The sequence below is a fragment of the Aotus nancymaae genome, unplaced genomic scaffold, assembly GCF_030222135.1.
Source record: "Aotus nancymaae isolate 86718 unplaced genomic scaffold, 86718_ANA_hifiasm-v0.15.2.pri h1tg000011l, whole genome shotgun sequence".
Classification (NCBI taxonomy): domain Eukaryota; kingdom Metazoa; phylum Chordata; class Mammalia; order Primates; family Aotidae; genus Aotus; species Aotus nancymaae.
In genome coordinates, this window is record NW_026988422.1 from 35,774,948 (window position 1) to 35,798,979 (window position 24,032).

Consider the following 24,032-nt stretch of genomic DNA (forward strand, 5'->3'; position numbering starts at 1 on the left):
ATTTATCACTAGTCCAACCCTGCCTGCGAAGTCAACATCCAGTCTTATAAACACCTAGGCTATATAACGTAGGTACAGAGATCCTTTGCCATCGAAATTCTAGCAATTTGAGCTCTGAAACTGAAGAGATTTAACACAAATTTTCAGAAAAATCCCCTACTATCCACACTTTTGATACTCGTCATCCAAAACTCAGGACCCAACAAAGCAGATTACATGGTGTTACTCACGATCCAAATCTTCACTATTTAAACTCAAGAAGCACATAGATTTAGAGTAAAACTAAAAACAAAAAACAAAAACCCCACAAACTTGCACACTATAATCTCGGAAAAAATTACATTATTCCATTGTGAATTAAAGTGATTTTGGAGAACTACTTGAATTACACATGCAAATCAAGATCTGGCAAACAAAATAGTTAACTGAAGGAAAACAATCAATTTGATGGGCATCAAGGGAAATGATTTGAATTTCAAAAAAACAAGGGAGGTGTTTAGCAAGCCTTGAATTAAGTGTCTATTTTTGCAAATTAATCTTTTCAATGATTGTGCTATACAAATCAATCATAAAGTAGAGGATAACTGTAGAAAGTCATATCAAGGTATGACAACACAGTAAAAAAATATGTTAAAACAACACATGAATTATTCTCTGTTCATTCTAAGAATTTACAATAGGCATAATACAGAATAAGTTTTACTAAACAGAAGAAAAAATTCTTCTCATAATTTGTTTCTTTTATCAAGACAAAGTGCAAATTGATCCCCTTCCAACTCCCACAAATTCAGTATATTGGATGTATCACATCCAATATATTATTATATAATTATACATATTACATATATCTAGTATACTGGATAAGTTTATTACTTATAAACTTCAAAATATATAAAAATATGACAGGTAAATGAACTAAATAGTATTATTTTTAAAACCTTACAAATTAAAAGTTAATGATCACTTGAATAAATGATATTTGGGATTCCAAAAACCCAATGCTTCTTTGTATACCAACTAAAGACTGGTCAACTAAAGTCACCACTCTGAGAAAAAACTTTCAGAGGTTTCAACTACCATGCAAATTTCATAATGTGCTTCAGGGTGTTCTCAGAGTTGCTTGTCTCATTTTATACCAGATCTAATAAATGTTACTTGTTCTTCCCTCATTTCTTACAGCTTCAGAATGACTAACGTAGAATACAGTCCGCTCATGTAATATTAGGTATACATTTCACATGGATTTGAAATTTAATCCAGTATCAGTACACTTTAGACCTCAGTCTTTTAGTAATATACATTCTACTAAAAGAAGAAAAATGCTTCTAGTAAGGGTTAATGTTTATAATCTCAAAGTAAAAGTTCTAGTTCACCATAGAAGAAAGGAAAAAAAATGGCAATTTAATTTAATCCAAATATCTAACAATATATCCAAATATACTTAGCTTTTCCACATTATGAACCTCTCCAGTAGAAATAAAAGATTGGTTTTATGTATCCCTCAATGTAGTTTCATTATAAGCAGTGATAATCCAAGAACAGCTCAACAGCAAATACTATTCAGATACTCCTCAACTTACAACGGGGTTACATTCCAATAAACCTATCATAAGTTGAAAATATCCTAAGTTGAAAATACATTTAACACACCTAACTTACCAAACACCATAGCCTAACCTAGCCTTCGCAAAACATGCTCAGAACACATATATTAGCCTATACCTGGGCAAAATCATCTAACACAATGTGCCTATTTTATAGTGAAATGTTGACCATCTCATATAATTTATTGAATACCAAAATAAGAGTGAAAAACAGAATGGTTGTATGGGTACTTGAAGTACAATTTCTGCTGAATTCATATTGCTTTCACACATCATAAAGTCAAATATTATAGGTGAGAATAAGTCGAACTGAAAATCAGGGACCATCTGTACCAATTAGCCTTTCCTGGTATTCTGTGGTACCTATGATCAGACTTCAATACAAGCAGAAATCATCTATCAATACATTCATTTCATGAATCCCCTGCTCCTTCCTTATCTCCCCCTCAACCCCTAAGCTACACAACTGCAAATGTGCACATACACACATGCATGCGTGTGCACACGCATGCACACACACACACACACTCATTTACCTGATTGGAATGAGTAACAATTAGAGTCCTCTGTTCTGGGAAATTGTGGTAGATGTTGGATATGATCTGAACGGCCACATCTGTTTTTCCTGTACCAGGTGGCCCCACAACCTAAAAAGAAAATGAATACATAGCAAACTACTAATTTATCACATACTGTTAGAAAATGTGAAGTACAGAACTGAAAGATAAAATTAACAACTTCCATAGAGGGGCCCAATAACAGAATGAACAGGATAGAGCAAGAGTTGGTGAACTTGGAGATAGATCAGTAAGCTACACAACCTGAATAACAGAAAAAGACTGAAAAAAAAAAAAGAGACTCGTGAAACTACAGAACAACATTAAAACATTTAACACTCATGTCAACAAATTCTAAGAAGAAGAGGAAAAAGAGTGTGGCATAGAAAAAATTTTTGAAAAATTATGGCTGAAAATTTCCTAAATATGGCAAAATATATAAATCTACAGATTCAAGCAACTCAGTGAACCCCAAAAGAATAAGACACAGAGATCCCAGCGCCTATTCAACAGGCGACCAGGACACCTGGGAGAGAGCTGACCGTTCAACTAAAAAACAAAAGGCTCTGAGGCAGGGAGCCAGGTGATCAGGCCCGGCTGGTCCCAACCCCACAAAAACAAAAAAACAGCAATTGGAAATGCTCAAGGTTAAGAGTTTCGCAGCAAGCACAGCTGAACCCAGGATGGTCCAGCTCTGTGCGGGAGGGGCGTCCGCCATTACCAAGGCACTCCACCACTATGGAGGCAGTCCGCCATAGCTGAGGCAACCCGCCATCACAGAGAGAGTGTCATTACAGAGGCGGGCCACCATTGCCGAGGCAGTTCTAACTACACCCATATAAACAGGACTGTAGGAAAGTTCACACGGCAGCTGGGCGGAGCTCACAGCAGCTCAGTGGAGCCTCTGCAGGCTGAAAGTGACTAAGCTGCCTCCTTGTGGGCAGGGCAGCCCTAAAGAAAACAAAAAAGAAAAAAAAGGCAGCAGCACAGCGGAAGCTCATAAAGCCCTAACTCCCTGAGACAGAACACCTGGGGAAAAAAAAGAGGTTTATGTGTTCTGCTGCTGCAGACTTAAACTTACCTGCCCAGCAGCTCTGAATGAACAGAGCTTACAGCTCAGCACTTGAGCTACTATAAATGACAGAGTGTTTCCTCAAGCAGCTCCCTGACCCCCGTATATCCAAAGAGTCACCTCATAAAGGAGAGCTGAGACTGACATTTGGCAGGTATCCTTCTGGGATAAAGCACAAGAAGAAACTGGTAGCAACCTTTACTGTTTGGCAGCTGCTGCAAGTGATCCCCAGGCAAGCAGCGCCTGGAGTGGACCTCAGCAGTCCTACAGCAGAGAGGCCAGACAGTTAAAAGGAAAACTAAGAAACAGAAATAACTTCATCATCAACAAACAGACGTCCACTGAGAGACTCAATCAGAAAGTCAACAACTACAAAGTCGACAGGTGGATCAATCCACAAAGATGGGAAGAAACCAGCACAAAAAGGATGAAAACACCCGAAACCAGAACACCTCTCCTCCTACAAGGGATCACAACTCCTCACCAGCAAGGGAACAAGACTGGATGGAGAATGAGTGTGATGAAATGACAGAATCAGCCTTCAGAAAGTGGGTAATAAGAAACTTCCGTGAGCTAAAAGAACATGTTCTAACCCAATGCAAAGAAACTAAGAACCTTGAAAAAAGATTTGATGAAATGCTAACGAGAATGGACAACTTAGAGAGGAATATAAGTGAACTGATGGAGCTGAAAAACACAACACAAGAACTTCGCAAAGCATGCACAAGTTTCAACAGCCGAATTGACCAAGCAGAAGAAAGGATATCAGAGGTCGAAGATCAACTCAATAAAATAAAACGAGAAGGCGAGATTAGAGAAAAAAGGGTAAAAAGGAATGAACAAAGTCAACAAGAAATATGGGACTATGTGAAAAGACCTAATCTACGTTTGATAGGTGTACCTGAATGTGACGAAGAGAATGAATCCAAGCTGGAAAATACTCTTCAGGATATTATCCAGGAAAACTTCCCCAACCTAGTAAGGCAGGCCAATATTCAAGTCCAGGAAATACAGAGAACACCACAAAGATATTCCTCAAGTAGAGCAACCCCCAGGCACATAATTGTCAGGTTCACCAGGGTTGAAATGAAGGAGAAAATGCTAAGGGCAGCCAGAGAGAAATGTTGGGTTACCCACAAAGGGAAGCCCATCAGACTCACAGCAGATCTCTCAGCAGAAACCCTACAAGCCAGAAGAGAGTGGGGGCCAATAGTCAACATTCTTAAAGAAAAGACACAGATGGAGAAACATTCCATGTTCATGGTTAGGAAGAATCAATATCGTGAAAATGGCCATACTGCCCAAAGTAATTTACAGATTCAATGCTATCCCCATCAAGCTACCAATGACCTTCTTCACAGAACTGGAAAAAAACCACCTTAAACTTCATATGGAACCAAAAGAGAGCCCACATAGCCAAGTCAATTCTAAGCAAAAGAACAAAGCGGGAGGCATCACACTACCAGACCTCAAACTCTACTACAAGGCTACAGTAATCAAAACAGCATGGTACTGGTACCAAAACAGAGATATAGACCAATGGAACAGAACAGAGGCCTCGGAGGCAACACGTCATATCTACAACAATCCGATCTTTGACAAACCTGACAAAAACAAGCAATGGGGAAAGGATTCCCTGTTTAATAGGTGGTGTTGGGAAAACTGGCTAGCCATATGCAGAAAGCAGAAACTGGACCCCTTCCTGACACCTTACACTAAAATTAACTCCAGATGGATTAAAGACTTAAATATAAGACCTAACACCATAAAAACCCTAGAAGAAAACCTAGGCAATACCATTCAGGACATAGGCGTAGGCAAGGACTTCATGACCAAAACACCAAAAGCATTGGCAACAAAAGCCAAAACACACAAATGGGACCTAATCAAACTCCACAGCTTCTGCACGGCAAAAGAAACAGTCATTAGAGTGAATCGGCAACCAACAGAATGGGAAAAAATTTTTGCAGCTTACCCATCTGACAAAGGGCTGATATCCAGAATTTACAACGAACTAAAACAGATTTACAAGAAAAAAATAAACAAGCCCATTCAAAAGTGGGCGAAGGATATGAACAGATACTTTACAAAAGAAGACATACACGAGGCCAACAAACATATGAAAAAATGCTCATTATCACTGGTCATTAGAGAAATGCAAATCAAAACTACATTGAGATACCATCTCATGCCAGTTAGAATGGCGATCATTAAAAAATCTGGAAGCAAGAGATGCTGGAGAGGATGTAGAGAAATAGGAACACTTTTACACTGTTGGTGGGAGTGTAAATTAGTTCAACCATTGTGGAAGACAGTGTGGCGATTCCTCAAGGACCTAGAAATAGAAATTCCATTTGACCCAGCAATCCCATTACTGGGTATATATCCAAGGGATTATAAATCGTTCTACTATAAGGACACATGCACACGAATGTTCATTGACAGTTTACAATAGCAAAGACCTGGAATCAACCCAAATGCCCATCGATGATAGACTGGACAGGGAAAATGTGGCACATATACACCATGGAATATTACGCAGCTATCAAAAATGATGAGTTCGTGTCCTTTGTAGGAACATGGATGAACCTGGAAACCATCATTCTCAGCAAACTGACACAAGAACACAAAATCAAACACCGCATGTTTCACTCATAGGTGGGTGTTGAAAAATGAGAACACATGGACACAGGGAGGGGAGCACTATACACTGGGGTCTGTTGGGGGGAAATGGGGGAGGGACAGCAAGGGATGGGGAGTTGGGGAGAGATAGCATGGGGAGAAATGCCAGATATAGGTGAAGGGGAGGAAGGCAGCAAATCACACTGCCACGTATGCACCTATGCAACAATCTTGCATGTTCTTCACATGTACCCCAAAACCTAAAATGCAATTAAAAAAAAAAAGATAGGACTAAATCCAAACGTCAATGAATTTGCATTAAATGTGAATAGTCTAAACACACAAGCTGAAAGACAGAGACTCTCAGAATGGATAAAGCAACTTCAGAGCACAGAAAACTTCCAGCAATAAAGACAGATATTATATAACACTTAATGGGGCCAATTTACCAAGACAACATAACAACTCTAAAGGTATAAAAGCACTCATCCATGAAGCTTCAAAATACATTAAGCAAAAAATGACAGAACTAAAGGAGAAACAGAAAAATTCATAATTATAATGGGAGACTTCAACAGTCTGCTTTCAGTAATCAACAAAACAACAGACAGAAAATCAGCAATGATAGAGAAAAATTAAATAATATCAATGAAATAAATCGAATTGACATTTATAGAACAATTCATTCCCAAACAACAGAATACACATTCTTTTCAAGTTCACATGAAATAGTCACCAAGGAATAGTATATGCTGGGCCATAAAACAAATTTTAACAAATTTAAAAAGCAAAAACCAAAAAATTAAAATCATACAACATGTTCTCTGACCATAATGTACTATGACCAGAAATCAGTAATTGGAAGGTAACAAGGAAACCTCCAAATACTTAGAAATTAAACACACTTCGAAATCAGTTGTCAGCAGACATTTTCTGCAAAGAGCCAAAGAGGAAGCATTTTCGGCTTTGCAGGCTAAGAAATCCCTGTTGCAAGTACTTACCTCTGCCACTGTAGCACAAAAGTAGCCACAGGCAATACAGAAACAAGTGGATGATAGATTTGCTAATTACCCTGATTTGATCATTACACAATGTATACTGTCATCAAAACATCACATCATACTCCATAAATAGGTACAATCATGTCAATTAAAATTGAAACAAAACTTTAAGCCAGGCACGGTGGCTCACACCTGTATTCTCAGCACTTTGGGAAGCTGAGGCAGGCAAATCACTTGAGACCAAGAGTTCAAGACCAGCCTGGCCAACATGGTGAAACACCATTCTCTACTAAAAATACAAAAAAATCAGCTGGCCGTGGAGGCGCACACCTGTAATCCCAGCTACTCGGGTGGCTGAGGCAGGAGAATCACTCAAACTCAGGAGGCAGAGGCTGCAGTGAGCCGAGATCACGCCATTGCACTCCAGCCTGGGCAACGAGCGAAACTCCATCTCAAATAAATAAAAATAAATAAAACTTTTTTTAATAAAAATAGAAAAAATGGGCACAGTCACGTTCTAATAAAACTTTATAAACACTGAAATGAGCAGCAAGATCTCTAAATACTTAAGAACCTACACTTACTTATAAATACTTAAATTCAGCTGGGTTGCTGTACTTCAAATAGAACACATTCTAAATTCTGTTACTTCTAAATCTATGTTAAAAACAAGTGTGGCTGGGTTTGGTGGATCACACCTGTAATCCCAGCACTTTGGGAGGCTGAGGAGGGTGTATCACCTGAGGCTAGGAGTTCAAGACCAGACTGGCCAACATGGTGAAACCCTGTCTCTACTAAAAATACAAAAAGTTAGCCAGGCACAAGGGGTAGGTGCCTGTGATCTCAGCTACTCAGGAAGTTGAGGCAAGAGAATCACTTGAACCTGGGAGGTGGAGGTTGCAGTGAGTTGAGATTACACCACTACACTCCAGCCTGGGCAACAAGAGCAAAACTGTCTCAGGGGGTAGGGTGGGTGGACAAAAAACAGGTGTAACAATTCTCTTACCATAGTCAGCCCAGGCTGCATTCCAGCACGGATGGCTTCTATCTGTGTATGAGTGAACTGAATCGTATTACTGCAAAAAGAGTAAATAAAAAGTTGGTACGGATAAATGACACATAGTATAATACAAATTTAGACAACAATGACCAGTGGTCTAAATATCTGCTCTGTATTTACTCCAGTTCTCTTCAATCTATTCTGAATGACTCCCTTTACCTCTACCTCCCAACACAGACAATTAAAATGGAATTGTAGTTATTTTTCAATATTTAACCCATCCCAGACCTCATATGGAGTGGCAAAGTTCTAGTTCCCATTCTAATACTAAATATAATGCCAATTTACTAGTTATGGCTGCTACTACATTAGGACTATTGCTATATGTAACATAGAGTCAAGAAGTAAGAACCCTTTGCTCAAATTAAGGTAGCCCTCTAAAACTTACTTCTCATAGTGCCTGAAAATGTTTCTTTTTGAAATATATGACTACAGGATGGCCTAAAATTCAGTTATTCAGCTGAATGACAGAACAGAGAGAGGGTTCCGAAACAGAAGTTTTATGGGGTTTTAAAAGAAACAGAAAATTTAAAAACATTCCGAATTCAGCTGAAATAGCAAACTAATTAATTATTACAATTAGAATAGGTAGTAAAATTACCGTTTGGGTTGATTGTAAGGATAAGGACCCCTATTAGGAATAACATGAGGCTCAACAATTAAGGTTTTTGCCTCCTCAGTGTCTTCATCTTCCACATCCGCATCTTTCCTTTTCTTCCCTTTTCCACTTCTTACTGGAAAAGTTATCCTACAAGACCAAAACTTTTGTTCATTTTTACAATTAACAAGGATTTCCTACGTGCCTATCTGGTGCATGACATTGTATGCAGGATAATCCGAGGAATAAGAAACATTTCTGGCTTAAAGGAACTCACTGTCTCTATGTAAACTGAAAACGGTAGAGTTACAAGCACTAACATGGGTGTTAAGAGTTTTCAGATTTAAAAAAGTCACCCAGTTAACAGAGAATTAAGGGAAAATTTAAAAAAACATTAAATACTATGTCATGTGCACTGGAAAGTGTTTTATTCATTGTCCTTCATTTAATCAGAAACAATTTCATGGGACAGATGGCATCTAAGATGAGTCTCAAAGAATTTAGACATTCAAAGATGGGATGAGAAGACATTCCTAGAAAGAAGCAACAGTAGAGGCCAACTATAAGCAGCCTATTTTGCCTGAGCATAGGGTAGAGAAAAATAGGCTGAAGAGACAGGAGTCTTGTTATGACCGGAGCCTTGTTATGATATTTCTAGAACATGAAGCATTTAAGGCAGTGGGTCATAACCTGGGGTTAGGAGGTAACTCCCCACAGATACCTCAGGGAAGTCAATAAACTCCCTAAAATTGAACTACAAAATTAATTTTCTATGTGCACTTTTTCCAGTCTTCTTTCACATTCTACAAAAATAGATAACACCAAAAAATGCTAAGAGCCAAAGAGGCTAAGAGGTCAGCACTTATTTTGGTAAGAAATAGGAGCAATCAGCTTTTTAGCTAGGCAGTGAATACTCTAGCAGTAAAACATGTAATGGATTCAAGTGAGGTGAGACAGGGAGGAAAGAATTTGCTACCATAAAGACTGCTGAGGGTCTAAAGAGGAAGTGGCACATGAAAAAACTATCCTCAAGGCAAAATCTCTGAGATACAGCAGGAGTTTTACGGGAGTAAAAAGATTCAAAAAAAATGCTGAGATTTCAAGATGGAGGAGTAGAAAAATGTCTTTGCCATAAATCGGATTAGGAAAGTATGGAGGAAGACTAGGTTTGGGTGTATAAAGGATATGTTTATTTAACATGTAGAATTAGTTATTTTGAGATAGAGCCTCACTGTCCCCCAGGCTAGAGTGCAGTGCTGTGATCATCACTCCTGGGCTCACGTGATCCTCCCACCTCAGCTTCCTGAGTAGCTGGGCCTGTAGGCACACACCAAATATTGCTAATTTTTTTTTTAAATAGATATGAGGTGTCAGTTGCCCAGGCTGGTCTACAATTCCTGGCCTCAAGCAATCCTCCCAACTTTGCCTCCCAAAGTATTGAGATTACAGGCATCAGCCACCACACCTGGCCTAGAATTATTACACACACACACACACATTCAACAATCAATTGGAAGCTATATGTTTTCTAATTTCTAGCTAAGAAAGTAATCTGTAGGCTACTACCCATATGTATACCCAGTGCCTTACCACTAATCCATATGAAGGAATTCAGGGAATAACAACCAATTATTTCAGGTACTTTGTTCTATGTTCACTTAATTTTTAGGACCAGAACTAATTTAACATTAAATATGACTATATTGTAAGTATTTATTTTATTTATTTAGAGATGGGGTCTTCCTCTGTCACCCAGATTGGAGTGCAGTGGCACAATCATAGCTTACTGCAGCCTTAAACTCCTGGATTCAAGCAATCCTCCTGCCACAGCCTCCTAAGTTGCTGAAATTACAGGTGTGTGCCATCACGCCCAGCTACTTTTTGAATTTGTTTAGGGATGGCATCTCACTATGTTGCTCAGGCTGGTTTCAAATTCCTGGCCTCAAACAGTCCTGCCTTAGCCTCCTGAGTCACTGGGATTACATGCATGAGCCATTGTGCCTAGCTATACACAAATTTGAACATTCCAAATTTGTGAAAGCAAGCAAAGTTAAAAGAAAAAAAAATTTTTTTTTCCCTAAAAACAAAGTTCAACATCACGCGGCTGTATTAGTTGGGAGACATAGCAGACTATGCATAAATGCAATGACATATTTTAGTCAAATGCTATAAATATATTTATACATTTCTCTTCAGACAATAAGCATTTATTGATCCCTTATTAGGCATTAGGCTACTTTTACTGTGGTCTTAAAACAGCTTCTGCACTAAGAAATAGATTCAAGTATAATAAAGTTATCCCAGCGATTATTTGGTGAACATAGGAACTGCTAAAACAAAATCCATGGTACGACTTGAAAGTTCACTGAAGGAAAAAAACAAACAAACAAAAAAACAAAATCCAAATATAGTACTCAAAACTCACTTTAGCTAACAATCCTGATGCCATAATGCACACTGACTACAGAATGCTGGAAAGGAGCATACCCAGTTCTGACTTTACCTGAAAGGGGGTATTTGTAGAGCAGGGTCTTCCACAGTTACTTTAACATTATGACCAGGGAAGCTGGCTTTTAAATGCTCAATGGAGAGAAATGTATCATTGAAATCAAGGGTGGCAATCTGATTGGGCATTTTTGAGTAATGTGCGCTACTTGGGTCCCCATAACCTAAAATGATATCATGCAGCCAGTCAGGTACCACACAATCAGTATTCATCAGGTTCCGAATAGTTTCCAGCACAGCCTGTCAGTAAAAGGACAGAAAAAGATGGTGTCAATAAGAGATCTCAAACATTTGCACTTACTGGAATGCAAAGCCGGCTGCACTAATCCAGAATTCCCAAGTGTTTCAGAGCAAGAAGCTATTTTCCGCTGGCTGACAGGTGCTTGGCTAGACTGAATCAACAGCTATATTTTCAGCTGATACCATACACTGGGTTAAACAAAAGAACAAACTTAGCAAGAACAGTTTATCCGTTAAGAGTTCAGTTAGACAGAATGACACAAATTAATTTACCATTTGACTCCTATTGAGTAGGATGAAAACCAGACTCAGGTCGACACAGCAGTAAGAAAACAATCTAGAACAAAGCTTTAAAGAAAATACTTCCTCTCAGAAACTCCTCGAGTTTTTCCCTCTTTATATTCCATAGTTCTTTAATGCTAAAATCACGCACAACCAGAAGTACATTAATGTATGCTTCAACTGTGATGAAACGTCACAATTTAAAAATGTTAAAATTAGCACTGTGAGAAGAAACAAAAAAGTGAACACAATGATAAAAATAAAGGAAATATCAAATATATTTCAGAAGGAAAGAATCAGAACTACAATAAAAGGTCATTGTAGTAGATAGCATATATGCTGTCGAAGGTAATTACAAAAAGTCAAGGCAAATCTTAGACTTTCCAAAAATCATTTCAACAAAGTGATCTATCTCACATAAAGAAATCTAGAGGCTAGGCTATTAATTTCAATGAATAAAATAACCAAACTGACAATTTTTAAATCATAAGTGCTATACAACTTTTGAAAATGATAAAATAGTATATGTTAATCACACCCTTAATCACATTGCCCTGCTTTTAAACTTGTCACTACCTGAAATTCTCTTGTTCAGGTACTTGGTTATTTGTTTTATCCCTACTATCCCTAATACCATTTGTTTAAATCCTACCAAAATATAATTCCCACAAAAGTAGGGATCTAGGAACAGTTTAAATATGGAACAGGTGAATGAATGAATACCCAAATGAGTATATTCACATAACAATGATGAATAAGTTCAGGGCTCTGCCTTCTAATGAAATTGCAGTTTTAGTAGCAAGATAAAATACGTCCTAACTGTAACACAAACCAGCAGAATGTGGTAAATAGTAAAGAATGTTACAAAATATAATGGGAACACAGTTCACAGTAAATGAGAGAGATGGATGCAGGGGACACTTAACATTAGGAAAGGTTTCATGAAGGAAAATGTCATTTTTATTGAACTCAAGTAAAAGATTTGTGATGGAGCTTTGATTTATTTCATCATGAATAGAAAGTCAAAGAAATGTTCTGAGAAGGAGAGTAAAGTGATCAGTGTCACACAGTAGGAGGAAACACATGGAAAACAGGTGACTGGCTATGAGGAGACTCAAGGGTAGACAAAGAGGAGACTTCTATAACTATCTAGACAAAAAATAAAGTATCCAGATGAGGACAGCTTGTACAAACTGGAAAAGAGAAAAGGCAACAAATGAGAGATGCTACACAGGCACATAATGAAACACCAAAAACACATAAAAAGCAGTTTTTTCCTAAACATAGGCAAGTTAATCATTCTCCTTCTTTCTTGGATCAGAAACTAAATGTCTCCTTTGAACTTTCAGGATGCTTTTATCTAGAGCCTTTTTATGGCATTTGGCACCTTCTAACTGTTCATGGTAGGTATTTGTCTATATTTCTAACTTCTCTAAAGGTATCAGCTGTGTCAGATTCATCTTCCTAAGATTCATCTCAGCACAGTATCAGACTTACAGTAGGTACTAAATAAAATAGTCAAACAAATGAATATAAGAAAGGATTTTTTGACTTTTCAGTAAAGTAACTGAGATTTATTTACTGAAAACTGACTGTGACAGTCATAGGAAACTTGGAAATTCTTCAATTTCTCCAACCTTCATTCCCTCAATAAATGTTTATTAAGAACATACTATATAACAGGTACAGTTCTATGTGCTAAGGATACGCTGGCAAACAAAACAAAGACCCTGTCCTCATAAACTGGCTTCTTCATTGCTTTCTAATGAAGAATTCAGATATGTAACAAATGTATAATCATCAGTTATGATAAGGGCTCTGGGGAAAAATAAAGGGAATATGGTAGAGAATCATGAGATGCTACTTTAGTTAAGGTTGCCAGGGAAGGCTTCTCTTAGGAGGTGACATTGAAACAGAGTTGCCCATGTCAGGTGAGGAAATGAACCATGTAAATACCTGGAGATAATTGTCTAGGTAGAAGGAACACCATGTGAAAAGTCTTGGATTATTTTAAAAAACAGCAAAAAGGGCAGTGTGATTGACATGGAGTGAATAAGGAAAAAGTGTTAGAAAGTGATGTTGGAGAGGTAGCCAAAAGACAGATAATGATAGGGCCTTTTGGATTATGGTAAGAACTTTCTAATGTGATAGGAAGCCATTAAATAATATTAAATGGGGTATCAAGGTAAATTTCACATTTTAAAAGGATTATTTGGCCATTATGTGGATATGTGTAAGGGGAGGAACAGACAAGAAAGGAGGCAGGGATATAAGAGATAAAGGTGTCTTGGACATGGCATCAGCAGAGGTAATGAGCTAATTAGACTCACTGATGAATTAGAGGTAGAGTATGAGACAAAAAGAAATCAGGGGTATCTCCATTTGTGTACAACAACAGGGGGAGATGAAGAACAAGTTCTGCTGTTTGAAAGGTCTTCTTTTTTCAATCACAACAGGGTTACATAAAAGTAATAAAATGATAGGAATGTCTAAGAAGTACTGCACTTTGGGAGAAAGAGAAAAGAAAGGCACTCTTTCTGCAAAAGCTACATATTATCAAATGCTAGAACTGTTCAATGTCTAAATTTTATAATATAGTTTCAAATAATGGTTTTAAAAAACTATCCTTTACTAAAAGTCTTCTCCCCACAATTATTCTAAAAGTAAAACTTTGAGCCACCAAACCTCCCTTTCCCACTAATTAGTAAAGTAAAAACATAACATATAGTACTTCAGAGCCTTAAGGTTCCATATCTTTATTTTTAAAGTGACTTGAAAATATATCTACTTTTGATTTAAAAAAGAAGCCCCAGTAAACAAGTAAGCAAGTTTTCTTCACCTCATAATAGGGCACTGAGTACCTAATATACAAAGAGCAAAAAAGGAAGTGGACCTTTAGAATAACACCTGGATTCACCTATATTTTAAGTTTTTAACTCCTCAAAAGACAAAATAGATTTAACAAATGAATTTCTTTAAATTTTTATATTTCACCAATGTTAAAAGTTTAAGAGGATTGCTTATAATAAAAATACAAGCAGTAATTATTTTCTCAACAAATCTTCCTCTAACCAAATATCTACTTATGTCATAAAAGTCACTTAAATTATTACATAGTACTTTTAGTTACATAGCACCCAAATTACCTTAAAGTTATTTTCCTTTGGTTTTCTTCTCATTATTATATTAAAAGTTTCATATACATCCTCTGCTCCATTTTGTATAGTATTGGTCATATCTTGTTGATACTGGTTTGGATCCAAAAACACTCTAAATGTCCTTGACTCTCCTCTAAGATTGGGTCTGGGTTCAGGTCCTGGGGAATTTGAAAAAGTTTGTTAAATAAAATATATATTTTTCAAATATCTAAGTAAGTTAACAGTATTTCTTGTTTAGAAATGATGAGTAAACGATTCTGGCTTAACTCCAATCATTCTTCCCAAATTAGAATGCCCTCCACTCACCCACTTCAAATTCTAAGAAGCTGAAAGTATTTTCTTCTTTCTCTAAATTCTTACTATTTCCTTCCAGAGCAGACATGTAACGTCTACGGTGCAACACCATAACTTGCAATAATTTGTACACACATTCAACTAAAATAGGAGCACTTGGAAGTCAAACAACTTATCTTTGTCACTCTTAGCTCCTACTACTGCCTTACATATAGTAAGTACTCCATAAACATTTTCTAATTAAATATATGTATTTTAGAATTTAAGGCATAGTTTTCTATTCCTTAATTTGACAGAGGTTCATCACTTTTCTCATCCTTCCACATTCCATACCTAGTATAACCAGCATGAAAGGAAATTTCACATACACAGAAATGTGGGATACTAATGGTTGCAAGACCAGAGCCTTTCTTTCCTCTCTGACATATCTCCTCTTTTGGCAGGGGTAGGGGGTGGGGGGGTCTTAGACCTCCAACTTTGGTTCCATTATGTGGCCTTATGCTTATTCTATCCATATTCCATTCCCTTCTCTTATTTTCTTTTATTGTAGAGACAAATAACCTAATCATCAGCAGTTTAGCAATGATATAATCTCTAAACCACAGATGATAGAAACTGATTCAAGTTTCAAAAGAAGTTTAACAACCAAATTGTAAAATAAGCACTAGCCATGTTTACAGTTATAATTTAATAATAAGTATTATAAAGGAAGTCAGGACAATGGAAGAATTTTTTTTTTTTTTTTTTTTTTTGAGACAGAGTCTTACTGTTGCCCAGGCTGGAGTGCAGTGGTGCGAACTCGGCTCACTACAACCTTTGCCTTCCAGTTTCAAGCAAGTCTCCTGCCTCAGCCTCCAGAGCAGCTGGAACTACAGGTGCTTGCCACCACACCCAGCTAATTTTTTTGTATTTTTAGTGGAGACGGTTTCACCATGTTAGCCAGGATGGTCTCGATCTCCTGACCTCATGATCCGCCCGCCTCAGCCTCCCAAAGTGCTGGGATTACAGGTATGAGCCACCACATCTGGCCATAGAAGAAAGAATTTCAAAGGGATAAGTGATATGCTTAAGAAATCAAATAACTGACTAATTTTGTAAAGCAGTGTTTTTATGGGGTAAAACTAGCATCTTACGTGGGATAATTCCTTTTTTTCCCCCATATAAATGTTCAAAAATATATATTTATTTATAAAAAATACAATGGGACAAGTTTTGCTGAGAAATTCAGCAATAAATACAGTTGAAGAAAACAGAGCAACTCTACATTGATACATTGGCACAAACAGGAAGGGCAAATGCACCACCCAGACCTAAGTGTCTACAGGCCATTCTTGTACATGCTCCTTTAGAAACACCACTCTGTAAAGATCTTGTCCGCTAGGTAAGAGAATGAGTACACATATAATTACAAATGCACACTGATCATGACTTTATTTAAAAATTAGCAAACAATACTGTAGAAACATTGATATGTAATTTTCTAAAATGCTGCATCTTAGATTTAGTTGGCAAAGACCACATTTAGCAATAAGCATGAGTTTAGTCTTCCATGTAGAAACCAGACACACTAAACTGTAAAAAAAAAAATAATAATTTCCTATTGTGTGAAAATACCAGTTTAATGTAAGATTGTAAAAATGCATAGATTTTTGCATAAAAGAACTGGCTGTACAAGAGTATTCCCCTTTCACAGTATTCCTTTTCACTTCATACACAAGTTATTGGTTACGCTGTAGGATTTATCTATTACAGAACTAAAAGGCAACTATTGAGGGAAAAGGCAGAAAAAGGAAAAAGGAATGTATGTAAGGCAATTTTTCTTAAAAGTACAACAAGTTTGATAGTGTTTTAGGAAGACAAGATAAAAATTACTAAAGGCTGGCTTGGTTCTCACTGAATAAAAACAATGGACTAAATACTGAGCTCCTTCTGTGTGGATCTAATAATCAATGCCTTGGTCGCTATATTGGTAATCTCTGGGGTAGTCATCCTGGTACTCGCCATGATACTCATCAGGGTATTCTGCCTGATAATCACTATCACTGATTTCCGAACCATTTGTTCCTGTTCCTTGGCTTCCGTTGTGAATGACAGGTTCTGTCAAAGCAGCACAGTATTTGGGATCATATACTTGCCACCCAAGCCCATACACACTCATTCCTTTCTGGGAAGCAACTTTGTTGGTACCCATCTGTAGAGAAATTGTCAAGTTGTCCACTGGCTGTAATGTTAGCTTCTGATTGTAGATGTCTCTTCTGGTTCCTGGTGCTAACATCCCTGCCTGGCTGGCTCCTTTGTTAGTGCCCATCTGCAGACTAATTGTGGTCTGGTCAAAAGGTTTGTCAGTTTGCATTTGGGGATCATAAAGATGCCTCCTAGTCCCATAAGCTGTCATACCTGCCTGGCTGGCACATTTGTTGGTTCCCATCTGCAGACCAATTACATTTTGGCCAGCTTTTAATTTTCCTTCATCAAAACGTCTTGTCTGTTTTTCTGCATACTTAACTCCAATGTCAATGGTTGTATGGAATCCTTTTGTTTTAGCTAGACCTGCTAGAGCCACCAGAGTCGTCTGAACCTGGGTCATGTTTCCATTCTCAAAAAGATCATTTGCTTCAAATATGTCATGTGGCTTCACTCCATAAGCCTGAATAGCTTTAATAAAGTTGCCAATATTCTCCAACTGAGGCCAGTTCAACGAGGACTCATTGACCTTCTTCACTGAGCCTGGCTGTAGCTTGTTTATGAGTTCACAGAGGATGATGCCATCCTTTAAGCCCAGCTGGAAGTTGGTGCCACTGCTCATGCCTGTCACCTCTTCTATCCAATTACGAAGATCTTCTTCTGCCTGATGATCATACTTGGAAGCAATCTTGTTCTTGACCTCGGCCGAGAGCCCGTAGGAAGGGCCCTTGTTGAAGTGGGTCATGGTGGTTCGGGGGGCGAGAAGAGACTGCGCTGGGGTCCCGGGTCTCTCGCACTTTGCTTCCCCGCTCCTAGCCCCGAGAAGTGGCCGCCGCGGGGGATGCTCCGAGCTAGCTCCTCTGGGCGGCGCAGGAGACAGTCGCGGCAGCGGGGGTGCGGGCGGTGCCTGGGCGAATAGGTTCGACTGAGTGCCACAGAGCTTCGGGGTCCGCTCCGAAGCGCCTGGCTCCATGCTCGCCGCCCGCCTCGCTCACCACCCGCACCACGGGTCCCCTCTCGATAATTCCTTCTTTTAGTTCTGTTCAGTTGTTTAGCATCCATCCCTGGCTCATAGTTACCTGATGCCAATAGGCTCCCATTCCTCACCCCATCCCAGGCATTTGATATCATTATGCATTTCCAAATGCAGGATTGTATTGTTCCCAATTAAGAACTACCACTATGATGAACTACAACAGTCAACTTTAAGAAGAAAAAATATATCATTGAACACAAAAAAGCTTGGACAACTGTAGGAAGTACTTAAGAGTTTTTCTAAAAAAAAAGAATTATAAAGTATTATATATTTTTAAAAGCTTTGAATAAAGATGATTTCACAAGATCCTGTCCCAGCATTCGAGACCAGCCTGGCCAACATGGTGAAACCCTGTCTCTACTAAAAATACAAAAATTAGCAGGGCATGGTGGCAATCACCTGTAATCCCCACTACTCTGGAGGCTGAGGCAAAAGAATTGCTTGAACCTGGGAGGTGGAGGTTGCACTTCAGCCTGGGTAACGGAGCAAGACTCCTTCTTGGCGGTGAAAAAAAAGTCTGTCCTTTCCGATATTTAACAATATTTAACATAGAAGTTTTGAAACTGGCCAGGTGCAGTGGTGGCTCACGTCTGTAATCCCAGCACTTTGGGAGGCTGAGGCAGATGGATTGCTTGATCTCGGGAGTTTGACACCAGCCTGGGCAACATGGCAAAATCCATCTCTACTAAAAACTACAAAAATTAACTGGGCATGGTGGCACGTGCCTATGGTCCCAGATACTAGTGGGGCTGGAGAATCACATGAACCCAGGAGGCAGAGGTTGCAGTGAGCCGAGATCATGCCACTGCACTCCAGCCTGCATGACAGAGTGAGATTCTGTCTCAAAAAAAAAGAATTAGTTTTGAAACCATGTTACATATATCTAAAACTGCATGGTAGGTACCCTGCACATGCAGATAGAGATAATAACCTACTCATCAGCAGTTTAGCAATGATGTAATCTTTAAACCACAGATAACAGAAACTGATTCAAGTTTCAAAAGAAGTTTAACAACCAAATTGTAAAATAAGCAATAGACACGTATGCAGTTGTAATTTAATAATAGTAAGTATTATAAAGGAAGTCAGGACAACGAAAGCAAATCCTTTGTGTCAATTTAGTAGATAACACAACAAAAAAATATTACTTAAGAAGCAAAATAGGAAAAGACATTTATCATTCAATACATATACTCTATCAAAAATATGTCACCATACCATCTTCAATGACACGTCCTTTATCATCCAGCATGCCCTGAATTTCACAGCCTCTGACATAAACCAGGCCAACCTGCTCAATAAAAGGTCTCCTTCGGTCAAACTTAGTGCCATAAGGTTTTGTGGGACGTACGGTAATTAAAAAGCATACATCATGCTTACGAAGACCTGGTAAGATATAAAGACATTTTCATTTATTAGAATTTCATTGTTTTCAGTCTTTGGTAGGCAAATTCTAATTTGTCTCTCTACCTTTTATCTTTGGTAGAGAGATATCACGAGTGACCAGTGATTATTATTGCACTGTAACACAATTATGGGCTTTTCTATAATCTTTAATACTCAATATTTCATAGCATTAATTGAAATGAAAACCTCTTTATATTAAAATTAGAAACGTTCATGCCAGGAATACATTACTGAATAAGCCCTCCAAGTCATGCTACAGCTCCAAAATTGGATGCTCGTCATCATTCTTATTTTTAACATTCTTAATAAGTAACCAAAAATACAGTTGGCATACAATCCATCTATATCATATTTAGCAGGTTTTTAATATCAGTTTAAACTATCTATCAGTATTCTTCCAAAGACAGCCTAATTGTATTTCACTAAAACAGGTCAACTCTAGAATAATTCATCAGGGCAAAAAAAGTTGTTTACAGATACGATCTTCAGAAAGCTGGTTGAATATATACAGTTTCAGTTGGCAAATAATGAACATTTTTATAAGTGAATGTCAAGAAACAGGAGTCTTGTGCCAAAGTCCATAGCTTCTCAGCCACTAGACTCAATAATGGACTCAAATGGCTTCCCAGCTCCATTAAAAGTAGAGAAACTGGAAGACAAGGATTATAAAATTAGACCATACAACATGTAATGCTACACCACTTAATCTTCATTCCATTTCTGATGTTTTTGTTAGCCATTATATGACATAAACATAAATGTAAACAGTCTGCTTGCTCATAATCTTATTAACAACAAACACAATGAAATCAAATCAGCAATGTGGGTGTATGGCTAATAGTACTGAAAAGATTTTGGTTTGTTGTAATTGGGGGACTGGTTAGAGTGTGGATAAAGTTAGAAATAATTACTCTATTCATAATACTGACTTAATTATTTCCCAATAAATTCTATGCAAAGCAGCAAGAGAAGTAATGAGAATGAACCAGGAATCGTTCTACTATCTGAGTTGTACTACTTGCATGACATCTGATCTGCACAACTCATTAAAACTTCTAAGTCTAGGCCAGCCGCAGTGGCTCATGCCTGTAATTCCGGCACTTTGGGAGGCTGAAGTGGGTGGATCACCTGAGGTCAGGAGTTCAAGACCAGCTTGGTCAACACGGTGAAATCCTGTCTCTACTAAATATACAAAAATTAGCTGGGCGTGGTGGCAGGCATCTGTAATCCCAGCTCCTCGGAAGGCTGAGGCAGGAGAATCGCTTGAACCCAGGAGGGGGAGGTTGCAGTGAGCCAAGATCATGCCATTGCCCTCCAGCCTGGGTGACAGAGCAAAACTCTGTCTCAAAAAAACAACAACAAAAAAATTCTAAGTCTAAAAGTCAAAAAAGGGGTCCCGAGAAGTCACTGATCCTCTACCAAGATAGGAGTTACTTTTTGGCATCACTGAGGAATGACCTCTTGTTCCTTCCTAAAGCAAACCACTTTACTCTGTGACGTCTTATATCTACATTTTTAAAAATCCTATATTACAATGAGCTCAACTCTCTCTCTCCTTACAACCATTTGTATCCACGTAATCCTAGCTGTGCCTTCTGCAGCATTTCCATTTCATTAATTCTGTTTCCTTAACTTTAAATGAGAATACTGAAGACAAGGGCTTGAGGTTCACACCTTTTCAAAGGGACAAGCGGAATGTTTTATGGTATTTAAAAATCTTTAAAACTTACTTTTATAAAACAATATTCATTATTGTTTACAGAATCTCTCCTTTTTGCTCCCATTTTCTATTTGGCTATCCCATCTGTGATCAATATAGGGGCTGTTTTTTGGCCCAGGCCTCCCAGAGAATACTTTTCTCTCCATCATACCCCAGATTATCACTCATCCCACAATACCCTACTATGCCCTTTCTTGCCATCAAAATGTACCCATTCCAGTTCTCATTCTACCAGAGGTCGATGTGTAAAAGAAAAAAACACTGTCTCATGCCCTTCTGAAAGCAGTCAGTAATGGGGGAAGTGGCCTGTCTGGGTAAAACATCCTTTTGTTTTCCTTAACATCAAAATGCAGTCTGTCATCTATAAATTCCTATAAAAAGTCATTTAAAATAAAAAAAATTCCAACCACTTACTACTTCTGGGGTACCCAGTAAGTTATCTCAGTTTACTACCCACTGTGTAAAACAGTATTTAATATCTCCTTAAGCTTCAAGGAATAATAAATATGAAACCTTCTCCAGCAACTTAATGGCTTTCTAAAGGTCCAGCAATAATAAAGGTGTACCATTATTCTAGATGAATAATATATTAGAATGAAACTCTTTTGAAGGACAGAGGGGTCATAAAAACAATCTGTCACAAATCATATGCACTATAGTAGGCATTTGTTAAACATTTGGCTAGTTTTGGTGCTGGATTCCTTCAAAATTCTTTGATAATGATACAGTTCCCATGATTATAAACAGCTATGTTGGTAGTACTAATTTCTGAAAACAAATCCATTAAGGGACTTTCCCTTTCCTTCTGGGATGCCAGGAAGGTAAAACCTACTGACTACTGTTTCTCAAAACAGGGCATCAAATAAGACCTCTCACAGGACAGATGGGAGAAAAATATAAAAGTACTAATTAGAAATCAGTTCATATGTCACTTCTAGCACAGGTCTTATTGATGTTTTAACTCTATTGGACTTAGTAACTTTGAACGTATCTGCCTCCAAAACAAATTAGTTTTGACACAGAATGTTCATCCTTAAAATCTTGCCTAGCAAAAAATAGGAAAAATAACTCCTTTAATTTCTTGGCAATTATTATATATGCTCAAGTACATTTGTTTTCACAGATTCTTTATCCTTTCTGTTTTAGGTGCAAATAAACTATTATTTATTTCTGAGTTGTTTCGATTTTTTATTTTTATTTTCCACAAAAGTGTATGCATTTCTATTCTTTTCACCTTGGCTACTTTTATCTTTTGAAAAATACCAATTTTCCTTACTTACTGCTCTGCATGTTTATACATTGTATGTGGGTTTTTTCCCTGCTCTTTGGCGAACACTAATATTTTTATTCTTTTATATTGATCCCACAAATCCATAAATATTATCTTGCTAAATTTAAGACTTAAAGTGCTCTCCTCTAAGCTTTGCAAACTTCAGTTTTCAAAGCTTTGATAAGCATGCAATTTTATGCTTTTTATTAAAATATTAAGATACCTACATATTCTTGTATGATCCCTGGTATTTTTATTTATTTTTTATTTTTACCCTATAAAATAAAGCTTTACACACAAATGGAAACTTGCTACAACCCAAATTATAGAATCAAATGCCACCTATGTAAAACAAAATGGCAATAAAAAAGCAAATTAAACGTAGGCCTAGATTATTTGAAACTATACGTGACATAATTTGTTAGTATAGAACAGTGTAGACAGTGGTTAGGGCACTGTCTTAGCCCAATAATCTTAGGACAGCCTGATTGCTCCTAAATAGCATGAGAATTTAGACTAATTACTTAACTTTTTTTTTTTTAAGTTCTGGGGTACATGTGCAGATTGTGCAGAATTGTTACACAGGCACACACGCCATGGTGGTTTGCTGCCTCCATCCCCTAGGTATTTCTCCTAATGTTTTGTAACGCCACACCTACAACCGTCTGATCTTTGACAAACCTGACAAAAACAGGCAATGGGGAAAGGATTCCCTGTTTAATAAATGGTGTTGGGAAAACTGGCTAGCAATGTGCAGAAAGCAGAAACTGGACCCCTTCCTTACACCTTATACAAAAATTAACTCCAGGTGTTTAAAGACTTAAACATAAGACCTAACACCATAAAAACCCTAAAAGAAAACCTAGGCAATACCATACAGGACATAGGCATGGGCAAAGACTTTATGACTAAAACACCAAAAGCAATGGCAACAAGAGCCAAAATAGACAAATGGGATCTAATTAAACTTACGAGCTTCTGCACAGCAAAAGAAACTATCATTAGAGTGAACCAGTAACCAACAAAATGGGAAAAAATTTTTGCAAGCTACTCATCTGACAAAGGGCTAATATTCAGAAGCTACAAAGAAATAAAACAAATATACAAGAAAAAACAAACAACCCCAACAAAAAGTGGGCAAAGGATATGAACAGACACTTTTCAAAAAGAAGACATTTATTCGGCCAACAAACATACGAAAAAATGCTCATCATCACTGGTCATTAGAGAAACACAAATCAAAACCACATTGAGATATCATTTCATGCCATCAGTTAGAAGGGCAATCATTAAAAAATCTGGAGAAAACAGATGCTGGAGAGGATGTGGAGAAATAGGAACACTTTTACACTGCTGGTGTAAATTAGTTCAACCATTAAGGAAGATGGTGTGGCAATTCCTCAAAGATCAAGAAACAGAGGT

The 24,032-nt window shown here is 37.7% G+C and overlaps 2 protein-coding genes across 2 annotated transcripts in view; both read right to left on the reverse strand.

Moving 5' to 3' along the window:
• Nucleotides 1–24,032, reverse strand: part of AQR (aquarius intron-binding spliceosomal factor) — a 120,646-nt gene that overhangs the window by 37,103 nt on the left and 59,511 nt on the right. Inside the window, exons 18-23 of the mRNA XM_012465267.3 lie at nt 19,432–19,599; nt 14,688–14,857; nt 11,018–11,259; nt 8,518–8,664; nt 7,863–7,932; nt 2,141–2,251 (exon numbers count right to left, since the gene is read on the reverse strand). Coding sequence (XP_012320690.1) covers nt 2,141–2,251; nt 7,863–7,932; nt 8,518–8,664; nt 11,018–11,259; nt 14,688–14,857; nt 19,432–19,599 — 908 coding nt within the window. The remainder of the gene's footprint in view (nt 1–2,140; nt 2,252–7,862; nt 7,933–8,517; nt 8,665–11,017; nt 11,260–14,687; nt 14,858–19,431; nt 19,600–24,032) is intronic.
• On the reverse strand, nt 16,025–17,983 carry LOC105726017 (calponin-3-like). The gene has a single exon (XM_064374466.1). The coding sequence runs from the start codon at nt 17,920–17,922 to the stop codon at nt 16,933–16,935; it is 990 nt and encodes a 329-aa protein (XP_064230536.1). The 5' UTR covers nt 17,923–17,983; the 3' UTR covers nt 16,025–16,932.

Bases quoted from the DNA above. Each gene is read 5' to 3' on its own strand.
- LOC105726017 (XM_064374466.1), bottom strand. From the start codon at position 17,922: ATGACCCACTTCAACAAGGGCCCTTCCTACGGGCTCTCGGCCGAGGTC.